This window comes from Meriones unguiculatus, chromosome 20 (genome assembly GCF_030254825.1).
Source record: "Meriones unguiculatus strain TT.TT164.6M chromosome 20, Bangor_MerUng_6.1, whole genome shotgun sequence".
NCBI classification, from domain to species: domain Eukaryota; kingdom Metazoa; phylum Chordata; class Mammalia; order Rodentia; family Muridae; genus Meriones; species Meriones unguiculatus.
This window is the reverse complement of record NC_083367.1, coordinates 48,594,668-48,613,450: the sequence shown is the minus strand read 5'-3', so window position 1 is coordinate 48,613,450 and position 18,783 is coordinate 48,594,668. Positions and strand designations below refer to the sequence as shown.

Genomic DNA, 18,783 nt, shown 5'->3' with positions numbered 1-18,783 from the left:
GAAACCCTATTTCGAAAACCACAATACAACACAACAAAACACAGCAAAAAAGAAAACAGAGGAACGGAACTCACACTGAACAACCCTGCCATTGTGGCTGTGAACAAATGATCCCAAATAGTTCCAAATATAATCACATTTGATTTTTCTCCCATCACACAAAAAGGATTTTTGAATTATGCTCACACAAGTAACAGGAAACCCAGCTCCTCTCAGAACTAAGCATCAGCAGCATGATAAAAAGTGATCTGGCATTCTCTGGCAGAAGCCACTTGTACCAAAATTTTGAAAATTAGAAGATTCTGAAAAATAGACTTTTAAACCAACACATAACAGAAAGGTAACCATTCAAAGTTATTGACGGGCCAGCAAGACATGGCTAAGTGGTTAAGGGAACTTACTTCCAAGACAACCTGAGTTCAATCCGTGAGACCTAAATGGTGGTAGGAGGGAACCAATCCCCACAAACTGTCGGACGTCCACACACATGCTGTGGCATGCATGTACGCTCCCCTCCCAAATAAGGAAAAAAAGAAAAAGGCTAGTCACTCAGTGTTAAACCTGTATTGTCAGCGTAATCCACTTAGTTCCCCTGAATGGGAAGATCATGACATGGCCAGGGGACCAGGGGACACTTCTCCCTCATACTTAGATAGGACCATAGTAATAGTAAGCGCATAGCAATCACTTACATACCGCCATTGCTCATGCTGAATTCCAACAGCCTACGGTATGGGGTTTGGATCTTAGGGATACCTACAGTCAGAGCGGAGGTCATCTAAGCGGTGCGTAACAGGACGAACGGTGAGTGAGTACCGTGGTCTGAATTCCTTGTCAGCAATGCCAAGAAATGACCTTTCTTTTTTTTCTGATTTTGTCGTGTCTCCCCCCCCGCCCCCCCCCCCGGGAGTGAGCCACTTGCTAAGACCTGTAGCGCAGCTTGAAGATGACGGAAATCCGATCTACAAATATTTCACTTCTAACTTCTAGGAATAAAGACATCTTTATTTGGGGTTTTAGTAAGCTTTAAGACTTAAATGTTCAAAGAAAAATCTAGGTATTTTAGCCAGCACTAACTCCTGGTTTTATTCTTTCTCTGGCCACGGGGCCCTTGGCTCACCTGGTTCCCCAGGTGCTTGTTTATGGTGTTCCTGTCAACAGGAACAAGAAAGAGCAGCCCGCCAGGCTGGCGGTGGCGGTCAGGAGCTCTTAAGTCCCCCAGGGCTCCCCTACCCCAGTGTCGCCTGTGAAGTCACCACGGTTTCCCTTCTGACCACACCTGTCGTGCCCCCCTTAGCACACGATACTTCTGCTTAGTGATGCTCTCTTCTTCAGTCTGTCAAAACACCAAGGGGAAAATCCCCACACTCAGCAGGCGAATGAACACTTGTAATGCAAACAATCATATTCTGACCAATGTCTTACAAAAACAAAAAAAACAAGGCATGGAGTTTTCCTTATGTAACTCGGGCATCGCTATTTTTTTCCTGCCTTTACTTAAAGGGCACACTGTTCTGTCAGCCAATTGTTTTCTACTTGCTTCTACTTTTCTGTGATTGGTACTCAAAGCTCTTTCTTTTATTATTATGCTTACAATTTCTTTGGCCAACTTTGGCCAATGAATACAATTTATTCATTTTGTGAATAAATCTGCTATAAATCAGTGACAATCAAAAAAGGAGGGCAGCAGCGAGGAGAAAGGAGGCAAGGAGCACTAACAGGATCTCACTTGAGTCATCACATAATTTTCATAAGAAAACATTCATTTTTATTGTAGAATCTAAAACCATTATTTTATGATATTGTCTTTTAGCATACTCAGATGGGTAGACATTCAATGAAGACAGCAAGCTAGCTCACAAACCAACTGCAGGGGTCTCCCAGAGCCATCAGTAGAGCACAGCAAACTTCCCTTACTATGGGAGGAGTTCCAGTAACCTCTGGATGTTTTTGGTAATGATAAGGGAAAGCTACTGCAGTCTAGAGACAGGTCACCTTCAGGCTTTAAAAACTGGCTGCCAGGGGACCATCATGACACAGCAGTCCAGGAGCCAAAAAAAAAAAAAAAAAGGGGGAAAGGAACACATTCGAAATATGCAAAATCATCGTAGACAGATACTTGGCATATGATTTGACAGGCTTACAGTGACCAACAAAACAGCAGACAGACAGTATTACTTATTCCCTTAGTGTAGAGAAGACAGATTTTCAAGTCGCAGTAATAAATCCTATGATAGCTCCTGAGACAAGTTACCCTATGCCCTGCACCCTTGCCATGCCAGTGAGAAATGGAAACACAGAATAAAAAGTGGCTTACTGTATGAGATTCGGAAGGTCCTTGAAAGTGACAAACTGTATGTTATGAAATGACAAAACATAGTTAGAGGCTTTATTTAAAAATCTCTCACTGTTCATTATCAAAGTTACAAGATTGTTTGCATACCAATAAGACTGACTGTAAACAGGAAATTCTCATTAAGGAAAGATGGGTTTACTGTAATTTGATCTTTTACAAAAAAATTACTGCAAGTTATTAATAACAGAATTTCTCTTTTACTTTCTTAAGTCTAATTCTCTTGAAAATTCAACCAATGTTTCCACTCTCCTGACTAAGGCTCAACCATGGTCACCTTAGGAAATACCCCATTTATTTGTTAATCAGAATACAAACTGTGGCACATTTCCATTTTTTTTTTTTTCATCGAGCAAAGACTTCAGCTGCATTGTATTTCATGAGAAGACGAGGCTCTAGCGGTCCTGTCGTGTCTCAGCTGAGGTTTACTGACGGCAGTGGAGCAAAGCAACGGTGCAGTCAGCCCTGCCAGGGTGCCCTATCTCTCATGGAATCTTCTTCCTCCTCGGCTTGCAGCAGCCACAAGTTTCTGTTGCTTCCATCGACCCTGACTGAAGCAAGGGTGACATGCTCCGTTAAGTCCTGACTCAAGGTGGCTTCATTCGGCGAGGACCTGCTGCTCCTTCAATCTGTTGGCTGGGGGACGATGCTAATATGAAGAAAATTATCTGGGTAGCTCAGATGCTCACTCAGCCACTGCAAAGGGGTTTCCAGCATCGGCTCTATTCCGTGAATCATCACTTGGTTCTTTTTCCCTCCATCTGTTCCAAGAAAGAAATCCAATAGTAATCAATGGAAATGAAAACCACAAAGAAACGATAATCTGTTGTCTTTACAGATTCCTTAGTGAATTAAATGGATTTCAAACTTGTATCTCAACAGGAAATGAACATGAGGAGAAAGTTTAAATGTTGCAAAATGTCTCATCCTAAACAGAAACCTGAGGGTTGCAATGAATTCTGATAAAAATTCTGTTGCTATATGAAAGCATCTGTTCTTTCTTAATTACTGTGCTTGACCAAGATTGACGTCAGTGAAACTATCCTGGAGAAAACAGCAGGGTGAACCCACTGACCAAAATATTCTAGGCACACATTTAAAACCACTATAGAAAGCTGTGGAAGGGCACACACCCTTAAAAATATAAAGCAAAAATATGGCTAGGAATGATCCAGAATCAGACCAGAATTTGAGAGAATGTTTGACAGCTGGGAGCTTTGCTGATTAACAGTAATATGCTCGAGTGTATCCTAAAGTGTTGAAAGCAATGGAAACTGATCACAGAGAACCAGTTATCTGAGTTGAGGATCCTGTCTTGAGAGTCATGAAACCTGATAGACTTTTGCTCCTATTCAATTGCTAATTAAAATGGTACTATAGGGCCTGCTGCAAAACTCAGTTGATAAAAGCCTGATGTTCAGAGTTTGGTCCCTGACACCCACAAGGTAGAAGGAAAGAACCCAGCCCCCCAGGGTGTCTTTTGACCTCCATACCCATGCCACAGTTGTGGGCACCACCCTACGTTAAAGTGATTTAAAATGTAATAAAAATTTAAAGACGCTGCAATTAGCACCTTTAAATTTAAATTTTATTAACAATCAAAGAATGCAAAACAAAAACAAAGAAAAAAAAAAGAAAATCCTAATGTAAAGAGCACTCTCCCACCAAAAAACTAACTACTCCAAGCCAAACAAAAATTAATCAAAAAGGAAAAGTAGGAAGTATTTGTTACCCTGCAGTCAACTCTTTAATAGTGTCTTCAAAATACAATGGCCACCCCCTCAGTATCCTGGAAACAAAAGACATGGGGCAAAATTTTCTGTTGGGACAGGAGCACTCCAGATGCTGCAATCCATTCTGTTCTATTCCAAGTGCCCTTCAGTCCCTACCACTCTAAGGTCCAGACAGCCTGGCTGGCCAGTCACCGCTCTAAGGTTTAGGACAGCCTGACTGGCTGGCACCCGTAAGCAGAACCCATAAAAAAAATGTTCAGCCTTCCAATAGAAATAGCAGGGTGGGTGAGCAGGGAGAGATCAATGGAGACATAGAAACCCCATGGTCAAAAGAGAATGCTCAAGTGAGAAATCTGATAAGCATGCTATGAATTCCTACCGTGACCAAGCAAAGCTCCCCACATCCCTGTCACAGTTGGCACAACTGAACTGTAAAGACCACTGCCTTAGGACCCCAGAACTGGAAAACCGCCCCGCGTCTCTCCTTTCCCTAGCCATCTTCAAACAAACAAACAAACAAACAAACAAGTCTGCTTTTATTACTTAGCAATGCACAGGTGTCAGATCTTTGGAACCTAGAGCTACAGGCAACTGTTAGCTGCCCAACATGGGTGCTGGGATCTGAACTGGGGTCCTGAAGGAGCAGCTCGCTAAGAGTGCAGCCATCCCTCCATTCCCTCTAGCTAGCTTTGCTGCATCTATGCAACCGTTTTTTACATAGCTGTAATCACAGTGCTAATACAATGGCTCTCCAGAATACTGGTCGGAACCACCTACAGACTGAAGAAGAAGCTGTACACAAGACTGTACGGCCGATCAGTGGGAAGACTTTAGAACTGGGGTAAGATGGACGAACACTCAAGTTTTTTACAATGATTCATCTTTCTGAGTTCTAGATGGCCAAGGTTTTACTATATCAAGGTTTTAATTGTTCTTAGAATATCTGAAAACATTTCCAGTATGGTTCTCTTAATATTCTTATTATATATTTCTTTGAGCTATTTCAATATTCTCAGAACTTCCACCTACTTAGAACTGAGTAAAAAAACGAAAGCGTGGTGAGAGTAAACGTTCCTTTTATGCGCAGGCTTCTCAAGCCAGTCATCTTTTTCTGAGACAGTAAAAACTAACAAGTCACTACTCAGTTCTGAACACAGCTCCTACAGAAGCACTGACATATGAGAGCAATGCACTCACAATTAATGATTTAAATATTAAATGATCTAAATGATTAAATACTTAAAAATTAAAATTAAACACTTTAAATTGATTTAAACGTTTAGATCAATACACGGTGTGCGCCAACCATGGATGTACACGTGCTTGAGAAGGCAGATAACCTGCTCCAGCAGGCGGAGTCTGAGTCACACGGGCAAGCCAGAACACCAGAACCATGCCAACTCCACAAATGTGCTACCTCATGGCACCGTGGCACTGGGTAGGCAAGGACTGCTTCTCCAGCTTGCAAGCTGGGGTCGCTCTTCATTCTTTGCACAAATTTGTTCTAAACCTGGACAGCTAAGTTGGACCTACCTCTGCCACACCTCTCGTTAGAACAACCGAAGCTGGGAGATGAGACCAGGCATGGTGGTTCATGTTTGCAGTATGAGTGCATGGGAGGCAGAGTCAAAAGAAGAGCTCCTAGAATATCTGAAAACATTTCCAGTATGGTTCGCTTAATATTCTTACTCTACAGAATAAGACCCTATCCCAGAACAAAACAAAAAAACAAAAACAAAAAACAAAACAAAAGCAACCACAAGACCAAGATGTGAAACATTTTGTCATAGCATGCACTGATTTCAAACAATTCATCAGTATTTATCTTTCTGTTTGCTTTCTGACTTCTTTCCAAGTGACTGTAAACAGAGAATTCTTGGGATGGGGCAGGATTTCCCTGTGAGTGGAGCCAGAGCTCCTGTTGTTCATGGATGTCCCCAGCAGCTAGCATGGTACTGACACACTGATGATGCAAGGTGGTCTTAAGCTGCAGGCAGGGTGGGCTGGCAAAGCACCTGCAGAGCAGGGTCTTCCAGCCGAGGCTGCCACCAGGCAGCGTGTGACTGCAGAATGGCTGCAGATAGCGAAAAGGTTAAAAGCAGTCCCAGATAACTAACGAGTGTGCCTCACCTTAACTTAAGTTTCTGTAAACAACAACAGAGCATGCCTGGGTAATCTGGTAATTACCCACAATAACAAAAGGAGTGGCGGTGAATTAATTCCTATTTTCCCCTAACAAGAGAAAGGAAGCCCTTGGTGAGCTTGCTAAACTGAACATGTTTGGCAGACATTCTGTATTTCTAAACGGGATTCTAGACATACCTGAAATTGGGATGATCACTCCAAGAGCTGACTCGGGACTGCCCTGCAGAGCTCTCCTACTTGGGATTTGGCCTTTTGTTTGTTGGGCGACACAACACCAACCCACAAGGCAGGCATGACCTCCAAGCTTTAGCCCAGCCCCCACTGGTGTTTCTAAAACAGTTTGTGGAGTGCTGTCCTTTGGCCATGGTGTGACCACCGTCCTCTCTGATTACTGAAAGATCTTCACAAGCCCATGGAGCTGGGGAAGGGAGTCCGAAGGCCATGCCCCTCCCTGAGGATTTACAGACAATGCTCCTCTCACTCCTATCCCACTGGCTCACCAAGCCACACTTGAGTGGGATCCTTTCTTGTGTCTATCACGGGTCCTATCTGAGACAGCAGAAGGCAGCTGTCTTCCCAGGAAAAAGCTCACACAGTAGAAGCTTTAAAGTAGGCAAACATATAAGACAGTAATCAGAGAAGCCGTTGTGATCATTCATATGTCACTTCTGCAGGGCAACTCTGATTCTGCCATAACTTTCCATTTGTGATGTGACTTTTCTAACAAATATATTTTACAAAACTATAGTTAGCAAAATTTCAAAATGATATCAAACTGTTAGGTAGTCAAATTTGTCAACAGTTCCCATATTTTTGTTTCCAATCTGGAGCTTGGTCCAGTCCAGTCTCAGGCTGTGCGGATCTTAGACAATCACACAAAGCGAGTTATTCACGACAATAGCCGTTTCCCATAGTTCTGAGGCCCAGGTGAAGATGGAGATTCCAGCAAGTGGCATGGGCCTTCATCTGATATCCCCAGGCAGCGAAGGGGCGAGAGAGAAGGTCCACAGCCACAGCCTTCTCAAAGGCTCCGGCTCCAGCAATGCTACAGGATGAATTTTCCATGTCAGAGACGTAGGGGACACTTTAAACACAGGAAGGGTTCACATGTGGCCTTAAGTTTTCATGCTCCAACCTCCTCCAATCTTTAACAGGTGTAGATGTCCAATTTGGAAAGTCTGCAGCATTGTTTTTAAGGTGTCAGCATGCAAAAATCAGTGTCTACTTTACAGTGTTACAAGAGTGGTATTTAAGGAAGTCATGAAGGAGAGCACCAGGTGGCTCAGGACTGCTCTGCTCTTCTAGTAGAGGGCCTGGGTTTGGCTCCCAGAATGGTGTACATAGCACCCCAAGCAGACGTGCGCGCTCACACACACACACACACACACAGACACAGACACAGACACAGACACACACACACACACACACACACACACACACACACACACACCAAAAATGAAGCCAGGCGTGGTGGCACCAACTTTTAATCCCAGTACTTGAGAAGCAGAGGCAGGAGTATCTCTCTGAGTTCAAGGCCAGCCTTGTCTACAAATTGAGTCCAGGACAGCCAGGGCTACACATAGAAACCCTGTCTTGAAAAAGGAAAATAAACAACAACAAAACCCAAAAACCTCACAAAAAAAGTGAAGATGAAATATTAATACACACACACACACACACACACACATACACATGTGCGCGCATATATATACACACTCAAGCACATTTTGGCTATATGAGAATGGTAAGAGTACATAGAAACAAACAAATACAAAACAGGGGGGTAAAAAGGAGCAAAAATCCTATTGGCTAAATTACTAATAAAAAGTACAGGCTTAAAACAATGATAACATCTGGTGCACATATTAAAAAATGTTGCCAGCATACAGATATATGCACAACAAATGTAAACACACACAATAATGTAACTCAGACATAAAGGAGAGAGGCCGATCATCTAGACAGGTGCTACTAACAGACACACTGGGATTTCAGACACATGAATTCCCACCCTTTGAGATTTTCTTATGTAGGAAGTGAAGGTGTCAGATAGAGTCATGGTTCACAATCTGATCCACCAGCAGCAGGAGGGAGGTTAAGAGAAAGCAAACATGTTCCCTGGTCGCTCTCCCGACCCTCTCGATGAGCTCTGCAGTGAAGTCTGTTTTTAGATGTTCTTCAGAACCGTTCTGACCATCACTACCACAGAGTTTTTCTTTACATTTCCTCAGGAGGCTCAGTTGGGAACATAGTGAAGGCTGGCGTGTAACTGAGACATGTTCCAAGTCCTGCCGGGTGCTCAGAACTCAAGGTTCCTTCCTACATAATGAGGGTCACAGAGCGCAAACCTCCAGTCTAGCAAGTCCTAATGACCTTCCAGTTCTCCTCAGTACCTCACTCTTTCATGCCAGAACAGGGAAATCTTACCTTCAGCCGTCAGTCGTCAGCACTTACTAGCTTTGGCTCTTTAGCTGAATTTGTGAGTCTCTAATCCCTCATCTTAGAGAGTGACTAACGACTCATCTCTAGGGCTCCTTGGAGAATTAAAGGACATAGTTAAGAAGAGAGCCCAGTAGAGTCTGCAGAGGGCTTGGACACAGTAGCTACTCCATGAAGTTAATTCATCTCTGCACCCTTCCCAGGGTGTGAAAAGTATTCTGGAGAAAATGGGTCTAAGGTGTAGTAGGTGGCTTAGTGTGCTTCGACCCCCAGCATTACAGAAACTGATGTGGTGGCACACACCTGGAATCCCAGCAATTCAGGCGTAGAAACCAGAGAACCAGAAGTTTAAGGTCATACGGCACACTCTAGGCCAGGAAAGGCTGCAGAAGACCATGAGGATGGGGAGAGTCAGTGGAAGGGCACGGCGAGAAAGGGGGTCAAGAGAAGGGGAGACATATGCTCTAAGGTATGGTAATAAGTTAATTCTTTTGGTACTAGATATCCACCAAGATACATAAAATAAGATGGATTTAATTATGTGACTGGCAACCAAAAGGTTATAAAAACTTAGCCTTTAGTTATTCAGTAGTTCTGTTAAAAAAATATGGGGGCAACAAAGCCCAAGATTCAGTATTATACAAATTAAATGACATTTAAAAAAATTCAAAAGCCGTAAAATATATTCAACATAAAAATTCAGTGAAACATCTCACCTAAAACTCAAAAAAGCCGTAACATGTTATGATTATATTGTTTAAAAGAGTTTAAGATTCTTTTCAAGAAAATCTACAGAGTGAGTTCCAGGCCAGCCAGTGCCTCCCAGAGAAACCCAGTATCAGGAAAAAAAAAAAAGAAAAGAAAAATGACACCCCACCCCCCAAACCCCAACAAAACAAAACCCCCTCAAATAGAGCACCACAAGCAATCTCCCTGTTGTAACCCTTTGTTCTGCCCTCCCCACTCTGCCTGAGCACTCACACCACGTGGTGACTGGCCTGCTGGAGGCTCAGGCCTCGGGTCCAAGCCTGCTGCAACAAGGGGTCTTTAAAATAAGACCCCTTATTTGTTAAAATAACTGGGGTCTTTAAAACAAGCAGCCTGGGCTTCTAGGGACACCCTGCAGTTTCCTTCTGACTGACAGATGCAACTGGACTCTCTTAAGTTTAAAAACGAGGCAAAAGGAAGGGACGACAAAGGAATACTGCCTTTAATGAGAAAATTTCAATTTTCAATCTTTTTTGAGGTTCACGCCTCTAAGTATGGAGGAATAGAAAGCTAAGACCAAATGGACTGCCAGGGTTCTTTCATGATTCAAGGACACATTTTCCAAAACTCATTTAATAATTCCAAGAACGTTTTCAGATCAATAAGGATGGAGACAAGCATTCTGATTATCAGTAACTAGTCTGAACAATTTTTATCTATCTGACAAATTCTCCAACCTCAGATATAGTCATGGATAAAATGTGGGCTGACTGAGTCCACAGGCTTGAGAAAGTGCAGCTGAAATCTGCAGTGCATACATCATGCCCTGACTCAGCTGCAGTACCAATAGTCTGTGAGGTCAGGTCAAAGGGGTTAAAGCAAGCCAGGATATGGCCAAAGGAACACATCAAACACTGATTTTAAAAGGGCAATTAATCTTACACAGAAATGCTTCCTGAGGAATGAGATCTCCATCTTAAGAGCACACTATATGCTGCAGCAGTAAAAATGAGCTTGCATGCGTCCAGGGCTTTTATCCCGTGATCACAAACAGAGGGAGAGTGCTGTTTATCAGAGAGCCACAGCCTTTTACAGCACGCCATTAATATCTTCTGGGTCTACACTCACTCAGTGCTGGTGGTAAGGAGCTACTCACAGTCCATGTATCTTTCTTCTATGTATAAACTATTTGTATGATTTTATTTCTAAAATATTTCCAGATCCTTGGCTCTTTAGATAGTATCATTAACTTTTAAACATGTACATTCTCTTGACTTTTGCTTATAGCCATTATATTTCAGTGAGGACATAAATCAAAATTTAAAATTAGCCATCATAATGTAACTGTAGCTAATGACTGCTTAGATCATTTAAATAAACCGATTAAGAGCCTTCTGACTATAAATTTAAAAAGTGAAAGTTAAAGCATTTAGCCTTGTTCATCTACAAAAGATGAATACAACGTACAAAATGAAGGTTTCAAAATATTTTCTTGGGGCTGGAGAGATGGCTCAGAGGTTAAGAGCACTGACTGCTCTTCCAAAGGTCCTGAGTTCAATTCCCAGCAACCACATGATGGCTCACAACCATCCATAATGATATCTGGTGTCCTCTTCTGTCATGCAGGTGTACATGCAGGTGGAACTCTATATATATAATAAATAAATCAATCTTAAAAAAAAAAAACAAAAAAACCGAACAACAAAATATTTTCTTTGCAGCTTTACCTGAAGAAACCTCCTCCTCACGCTCAAGGCATTCTTGCTGTGCAACTCCGAGCTTTCCGGTTACAGACTAGCACGTGGGACTGACAGAACAGCTGCACAGGGACAAGGATGAGGAACACAGAACTCATTTGCTTTACTGAACTGTGTGCACTCCACTTCATTTGCTAGTACTGGCAACAGAGTTACTGTCACACAGGCCTATACCTTCCACTTTTGGAAGAGCCAGGTTCACTCACTTGCCTTCTTGAGATTAAGATAACAATAATTAAGGAGGGCAAATCAGAAGCATCTTTTGTTGGATCTTGCATCACATCATCTCCATTAATAGAAAAAGAAAACAATCATTTTAGCTCTTTGATTTTAGAAAAGACATATACCAGTGGATGTAGATATGAAGAGATTCTCTATCAGCAAGATTAGCCAGCAGCGCCTGTGTGCTGGACACAGCACAAGGATGGAGGGAGAGGAAAGTAGTCAAGGCAGCGAATCTGACTCATTTAAATTTACAGGGTATGAGAAATGTAATAAACCATAATCACTAAGTTTACGGTGAACCTTATCGATGATTATAGTAGATCTGTGCTCACTGAGGGCCAACATTTAAAATGCTTTTAGACTTCCCACTGTAGACAGTGTTTCTTCCATAAGACATAGATGCAATCAAGAATACTGAACAGTAAAAACAGAGCTGGGAAGAAACTAAAAGGCAAGGCCCCTATTACAGAAGGTAACCTTCCTCTGCATGGATTAGTACGGTACTGACTGGCAAACATTCCGTTAGTACCAACAGCATCAGCAATCTACCTCTGAGCCTCTTTAGTATGTTTTAGCATACTAAAGTTATATATGCCTGCTACAGGGTACACAGGAAGGAGATGCTGTAGTCAAACAAACTTGTCTCTTCTTTCCTTCTAGAGACACCACACTCCTTCCCTCCCTTTTGTTTTTCTGTCCTGGACTTGCTTTGTAGTTCTGGCTGGCCTCAAACTCACAGAGCCTCTGCCTCCCTGAGTGCTGGCATTACAGGTGTGCACCACCACAACTGGCTCACTTCTGGCATTTTCTAATCCTGTCTAGAAACTAGTTCCTAAAAAAGTCAATCAGTGGCTTGGAAGTCTTGCCAAAAGTGAAGGTATAATTGGCCTTTAAAAATTTCCCATTAATTTTGTTTGTAAAAAAATATATTAACAAAACTGTACAAAAGAAAACCAGGTTAATTGTAAAACCTTAGAAAAATATGACTCTGAAGTCTCACATGGGAAAATGTCTCATTACATACTACAGGCAAACTGTAACAGGAAGCTTCCTTATTTCATAAACTGAGAAATCCAGATCCATTAAAAATTTCAGTGGTTGCCCAATTCAAATGGCAGGAGGACACAGAGACACATGAGTTCACATCCTAATGTGTTGCAGAACATGACTAGAGCTATGAAAGCATTACCTCATTCTTGAACACTCATCTGAGGTGGGAGGGGGCTGTAGTTCTGACGTGTGGGCACACGTTCAAACGCTAACTCTCCTTGGGGAGCAGTGGCTCTGCTGCAGTGACAGCTCACACTCTAGATACCAACAAGCAGCTTTAGCCCAAAGCCCGAAGGATCTGCCTGCAGTGTTTTTATCACCCACGGCAGCAGCTGTGTCTGAAAACAACGCACCACACACCAAACGGAGAAACCACTATACACAAATCAGGTAGAATAAGGAAAAATACGAACTCACTAATTTTTTAAACTTCTGTGGTTCCTCATAAATTATATTAAAAATAAGATAATTTCCAGGCATGGTGGCATACACCTTTAATCTCAGTATTTGTGCAACAGAGGCAGTTGAATTCTTGAGTTCTAGGCAAGCCTGTCCTACACAGAAGTTGCAGACCAGCCATGGCCAATAAATAGAGATACTTTCTCTCTTACACACACACACACACACACACACACACGTACGTGCCACACAAAGAAAATAATCCTTAAGATCTCCTAAGTGTTGAGTAGTCTAAGTCTCCAGCCTCAATTTCACCAAGTTTCGTAGTGGCTTTCCAACATTTCCAAGCTTACTGACAACTTCAGGCATTAGATATGCCTTTGGATAAAGGCAGACAAGCCTCAGCAAACAGATGGGCTAGAGCTTTTACACTACATATCGGGCACAAGCAGCTGCTGAGGGTTCCATAGTGGGCCCATGTAGTGTGTGACCTGACCCTCTTCCCTTTCCAATTGTTTCCCTTCTGCACAACCTCATCCAGACTCAATCTTTCCCCTCTCTTAGAAGTGATGAGGGCACTATTCACCGACATCTTCAGTCTGGATCATCCCACAGCTGCACAACCTTCCTGTCCATCCCAACTGGACCAAAGCTTTCTTCACAGAATACTACACTGTATCTTTTGTATGTTAGAGCAGTAGGACAACACAGACAACACAAAGAAAATGAATGACAGAAGTAAAATTTATGATACCACATGGAACCCAGAAGTTAAACAGTTGTCAAGGAAGGATATCAATGAGGAAACAAGCACACAGGAAGTTGGGAGGAACTGGAAAGGGAAAACAGAAAGCTTCCTGAACTATTCACCGTCAGTAGAGCTGCAGGATGCTAGTACTATCCTGCCATGGACTAGGTCTTTCTTTGCACCTGTGCTGCTTGTGTAATACCAAATTTAAAATCAGGAGAAAATAGCCCAACACAAAAAACTAATCAATGAAACCTGGAGAAAATTTTACAAAAACAAGACTGGATGTTTGTCAGACAGGAAGCCCTTAAAAATTGTGATAGGGCTGCAAGCAAAAGCCCTATGGTGATGGTCTCTGCCATGTGTGGGAAGTAGGAAGGAGGTGGCAGGTCGGTGGGGGGAGGCATGCAAGGGGTTTGGTGGCGACTCAGTTATTTGTAAGCAGCGGGCCACTGAGAGTTTGAGCTCTAATGAGTGTATGGGCAACATGAATTGGACTTTGTGTCTGTCTGTCTTCCTTCCCTCCATCGTCCCTTCTTTTGGAGAGAAGGGGCACAAGAGTGGCAGCAGCAAGTGGACCTTGGAGAACTGGGAAGCAAATGTGATAGGGGTACACTGTATGAAATTCCCAAATAATCAATAATAGTATGTTTAAAAAAATGGAGGTTGTTTTACTATGTTCCTTACCAGGTTTTCATAATTATGACACTGAAAAATAAAGTCTGACTCAGCAAAGATTCTAGGTATTTATATTCTCCTAAATAAAAATTAAGCTATGTTTTTTTTATTCTTTAAATATTAACATTATGTTAGAAGAGAATTAGGGAGCTAGCTCTTTCCTTCCATCACCCAGGGACTGAATTCAGGTTGAAAGTTAGGTGGCTGGTGCCCAGCCACACCTCACCACCCGGCTGGGCCTGGTTTCCAACACTGACGTTGCAGTATACTGAAAGAGGAAGACAGGACTTTGGGCCTATTACAAAAGCCCAGATCTCTGAGTCATTTTAACTCCACTGAAACCACAGGCACCATGTACCTGTGCTCACCTCTGATTTGTTTCCTGTTCTTTCTATCTTGGCTAATTCTTCTAGGCACTTATAAATCAGGAAGAAAAGAACACAGAGCAGCTCATTGCAATACTCCAGTGACCCCAAGTTCGCCCCCATAATATAGCACATTCTACTGTCATGATGAAGTAAGACTGAATTCCGCCACGCCCGGTCACTTTCCACAGGGAGGGGCAGGCAATGGTGCCACATGGATCTGTGAGTACTTTCTCTTTTTATCATGTGATGACAGCTAGTTCCTATCCACATACACACCCAAACTTCAAGTCTTTCACTTTCAGCTGGAGTGCAGGTGTGTCAAATGCAGGTATCCCCAACTGTACACAGTCCAGTTCTTCACTCAGGGGCTTGAAGCTTCTGAATGCTCTCCACACATTTTAAATAATGTTATTTCTAAAGATAAATATGAAATAAAAACAGGCAAGGATGAAAGTTTTCCAGTGGAAAAAACACTGTGTTTTTAAGGCTGTGTGCAATTTCCTGGCATGAAATTTAATCCTGCGTATCGGTACTCTCTATGTCCTATCGATGAGTCTTCCCATGAACCAAAGCGCTTGCTGGTTTGGGACAGAGAAGCCTGCTGTTCACCCACAGCACCTGAAACAGTATGAGGCAGATCTGAAGATTAAAGGTTTCTCATCACTGTATTTATCTTACCATACGGGTGTTTGTCTGTGTGTTGTATCTGGGCACCATGTTGTGTGCTTTGTTCTTAGAGGTCAGAAGAAGTCACTAGATCCCCTGGAACTGGAGTTACAAACAGTTGTGAGTTGCCACCGTGTGGGTGCTGGGAATCAAACCCAGGTGCTCTGGGGAGCAGCCAAGGTTCTTAACTACTAAGCCATCTACCTCTCCAGTCCCCTGTGGGTGAAAGTTAGAAGTCTGCCACTCACACACAGCACCTGCAACAGCCCAAGGTAGACCCGTGGGTTGAAGTTTGACTGGCTGTCTTCTCATGTCTCTCCTCTTCAAACAATAAAGTCTCTCTGTATATTCTCTAGCAAAGAGCGTGTGAGCGGGGCCAGAATTCAGGAAAGAACAAAGAAGCTTTGCAAAAACATTTACAAGCACGCTCACTATTCTCAGACAAGGCCACGATAATCTTGTGTGTATCACTGCAGCCTGAGTGGAGGATGGCAAAAGCAAACACAAAAATGCTCCAATAAAGGGAGCCAGACTCTCTTGTACTGGCTTGATGTTCACGATCACTATTTTAGCGCACTTGACAGAGTGGATGGGACGCCAGCACAACAAAGTAAACACAGAGCAGCTAAGATTCCTAGGGTCACACTGTGAATTAACTGAGAAGAGCGTGAAGAATTCAAAGCATGAAGTTAGGAAAAACCACACATTTCAGAACACCTTTACACTAAGGTTCTGTTTAAGGACTTGTGTGTGTGTTCTGTGGGTATATGCCACATGAACTCGGGTGCCTGCAGAGGCTAGAAAAGGGTACAGAATCCCTGGAAATGTAGTTACAAAAACAGTGTTGGGACACAAAGAGCAGTCCTCTGGAAAGGAGGAAGTGCTCTTAATCCCTGGGCCATCCCTCCAGCCCAAAGACTGAGAAACAGCAGCAGCAACAACAAAAAAACAAACAGAAAATAAAAACAAATGGCCACCATGGTTAAGTAGAAAAGCCAACACAAGACTATCATAATGGCTCAGGTGAAAGGGCTCACCGCATTAGCTTGGTAAGTTGAGCTTGATCCCTGCAGCCCAACAGTAGGAGAGAACAGTCTCCTAAAAGTTGGCTTCTGACCTGACATGCATTATGTGAACTCAAGTGTTCTCTCTCCTCTGTCTCTCTCTCTCTCTCACACACACACACACGCACAGAGATAAAAAAAAAAAAAGAAAAGACAGAGAGAAAGAGAGGGAAAGAGAGAGAGAAAGAGAAAGGGGGTGGGGACCAGATCAGAAGGCAAAGCTTTTGAGGACTGGAGCTCTTAACCTCATTCCCCAACTAAGAGATATTTGAATGTCTGAAAAAAATGCAAACACTGGGGCTGGAGAGATGGCTCAGAGGTTAAGAACACTGGCTCGTCTTCCAAAGGTCCTGAGTTGAATTCCCAGCAACCATATATTGGCTCATAACCATCTACAGTGTGATCTGGTGTGCAGACAGAATGATGTATAAAGAATAAATAAAACCTTTAAAAAATGCAAACACTGGGTTAACTAAACCCAAAGGCTCTACCTACACACCTCTCCACACATACAAAGGTGCTTTTGACTTCCTTCCACTCTTCACTGGTAAACTTCCTCAACCACAGCTAACAGCAAGAAACTGGCAACCAGGGAGTAAATGAAGTCAAAACAGCAAGTTAGCAAAAGAAATCAAAATTCCAAATCCCATTTATTGGATTAAAAAGAACTATTAAAGTTCCTTCTAATAAACAACCATAAATGTACTGAGGGAGAGCCCTTACATCCTACAGCAAACAGGCCATTCATCACAGACACTGAAGACTGGGTTTTAATGTGATGTTCTCACATTCAATAATCAAGGATCCCAGAGAGCCATATAAAGAAGCTTAAAATGACTTATTTGTGGAAAAAGAATATGGCCATACATGGCAGTGCATGCCTGTAAGAGCAGCACTCAGGAAGCAGGGACAGGAGGAGTGCCGCTGTCTACACAGAGAGTTCAGGCCAGCTGAGACCTAGTCAATGAAAGGAGGTTGTTTAAAAAACAAACAAAGAAACTGAACACAATAGGGATACATCTGATTTTCAAATCTCACTGATTCTTACTTGATAAACTGGTCTTTAAACCATACTACAAAGTATTAAAAAATAGAAAAATTAGTGCAAGGAGACGGGCATCTGAAAGCCAGTCTCTGTGGACAGGTCTGACCAAGTTTATATCCCACGACCCCGGAGAAAGTGGTGAAGCACTCTCAGAGTTTGTTATCAGGGCTGTAAGATTACTCATGAACCCTCAAAGATTCCCAGTTTCTGAAACCTGGCTCAACAGGAATTAGCCACATGGGAAAATGTAACCATGCCTCCAAATGGGACCCAAGACAAAGACTGCTCTGAGTTCTTCCACATAAACTTTCGTTATTTTATAAGTACACATACATTATATGTGTACGTATTTACTACTAAAAAACATTAAAAAAAATCTAAACACAACCCATTAAAAACTGAATAGGACCCCACCGCATTAAAACTTATTTACTCTTCAGAAGAAAATGAAAAGACAAAGCATAGATTTTAGGGAGGGGGGGAACCTACAGAGAAAGTTCTTCCAGAATATATAACTACTTCTCAAACAGAGTGATAGAAAACTAGTGAGCGGATGGAAACAGAAACAGCCATCTGCAGCCCCTCAGCACCCTCGCACACCAGACACACCAGTCCTCCGTACACAAACACAGAGTAGGCACAGTCGCCAGCATGAAAATTCAAATTAGGAAAACAAAGTCAAATCACCCTGAGATGCCAGCACACAACCATCAGGATCACTATAAAACATGTCGATGATATAAAAAACTGAAACCTTCCTGTATCACATTCAAAAAAATTCATCTTACTCTTAGACCCAGTCATTCCACCCCTAGGAATCTACCTAAGAAATACAAAAACATGTTCCCAGAAATATCCACGCCAATGCTCACAGCTGAATTAATCATAAAAGTAAAAGACTGGAAATAGTTCACATGCTTATCAATAGGTAAACAGGCAGCTCAAATGTGACAGACACCTAAGTAGTATTATCACACATCCATAAAAAGAAGCTACTGAGACTTGTTTAAAACAACAAAAACAAAAAACAACCAAACAACATTATACCAGGCTGCAAGTCTACTTATTGCATAATTCAATATATATAAGATATTTTTAAGGGGCAAATTGTAGACACAGAGAGTAGACTAATGGTTGCTTATGACTAGCACTCAGCTCTAAGTGTGAAGAAGGAAGCATTCTGAGGGGATAAAAATGTTCTGCTCTACATTATGATAACAGCTTTGTAGCTCTGTAGAGTTTATTTTAAAAAGGCTGCTGAGATGTCAAAAATATTGAATGAAAGGACGCATTCCATGAAAGTTAAATTATGAAACAGTAAAGAGGGACTGAGTTCAAGGCCATGCAACAACTTAGTGTTGGTTATCATGAATAACATGATTCGGGGTAAGCCTTACACCAAGAA

The 18,783-nt window shown here is 42.3% G+C and overlaps 1 protein-coding gene across 2 annotated transcripts in view; it reads right to left on the bottom strand.

Annotated features, from left to right (window-relative positions):
* Nucleotides 1-1,742: 1,742 nt before the first annotated feature.
* Nucleotides 1,743-18,783, bottom strand: part of Atg5 (autophagy related 5) — a 91,947-nt gene continuing 74,906 nt past the window's right edge. For both annotated transcript variants that reach the window (XM_060373692.1, XM_021634095.2), the window contains exon 8: nt 1,743-3,114. In XM_060373692.1, coding sequence (XP_060229675.1) covers nt 3,091-3,114 — 24 coding nt within the window. In that variant the 3' untranslated portion in view covers nt 1,743-3,090. The remainder of the gene's footprint in view (nt 3,115-18,783) is intronic.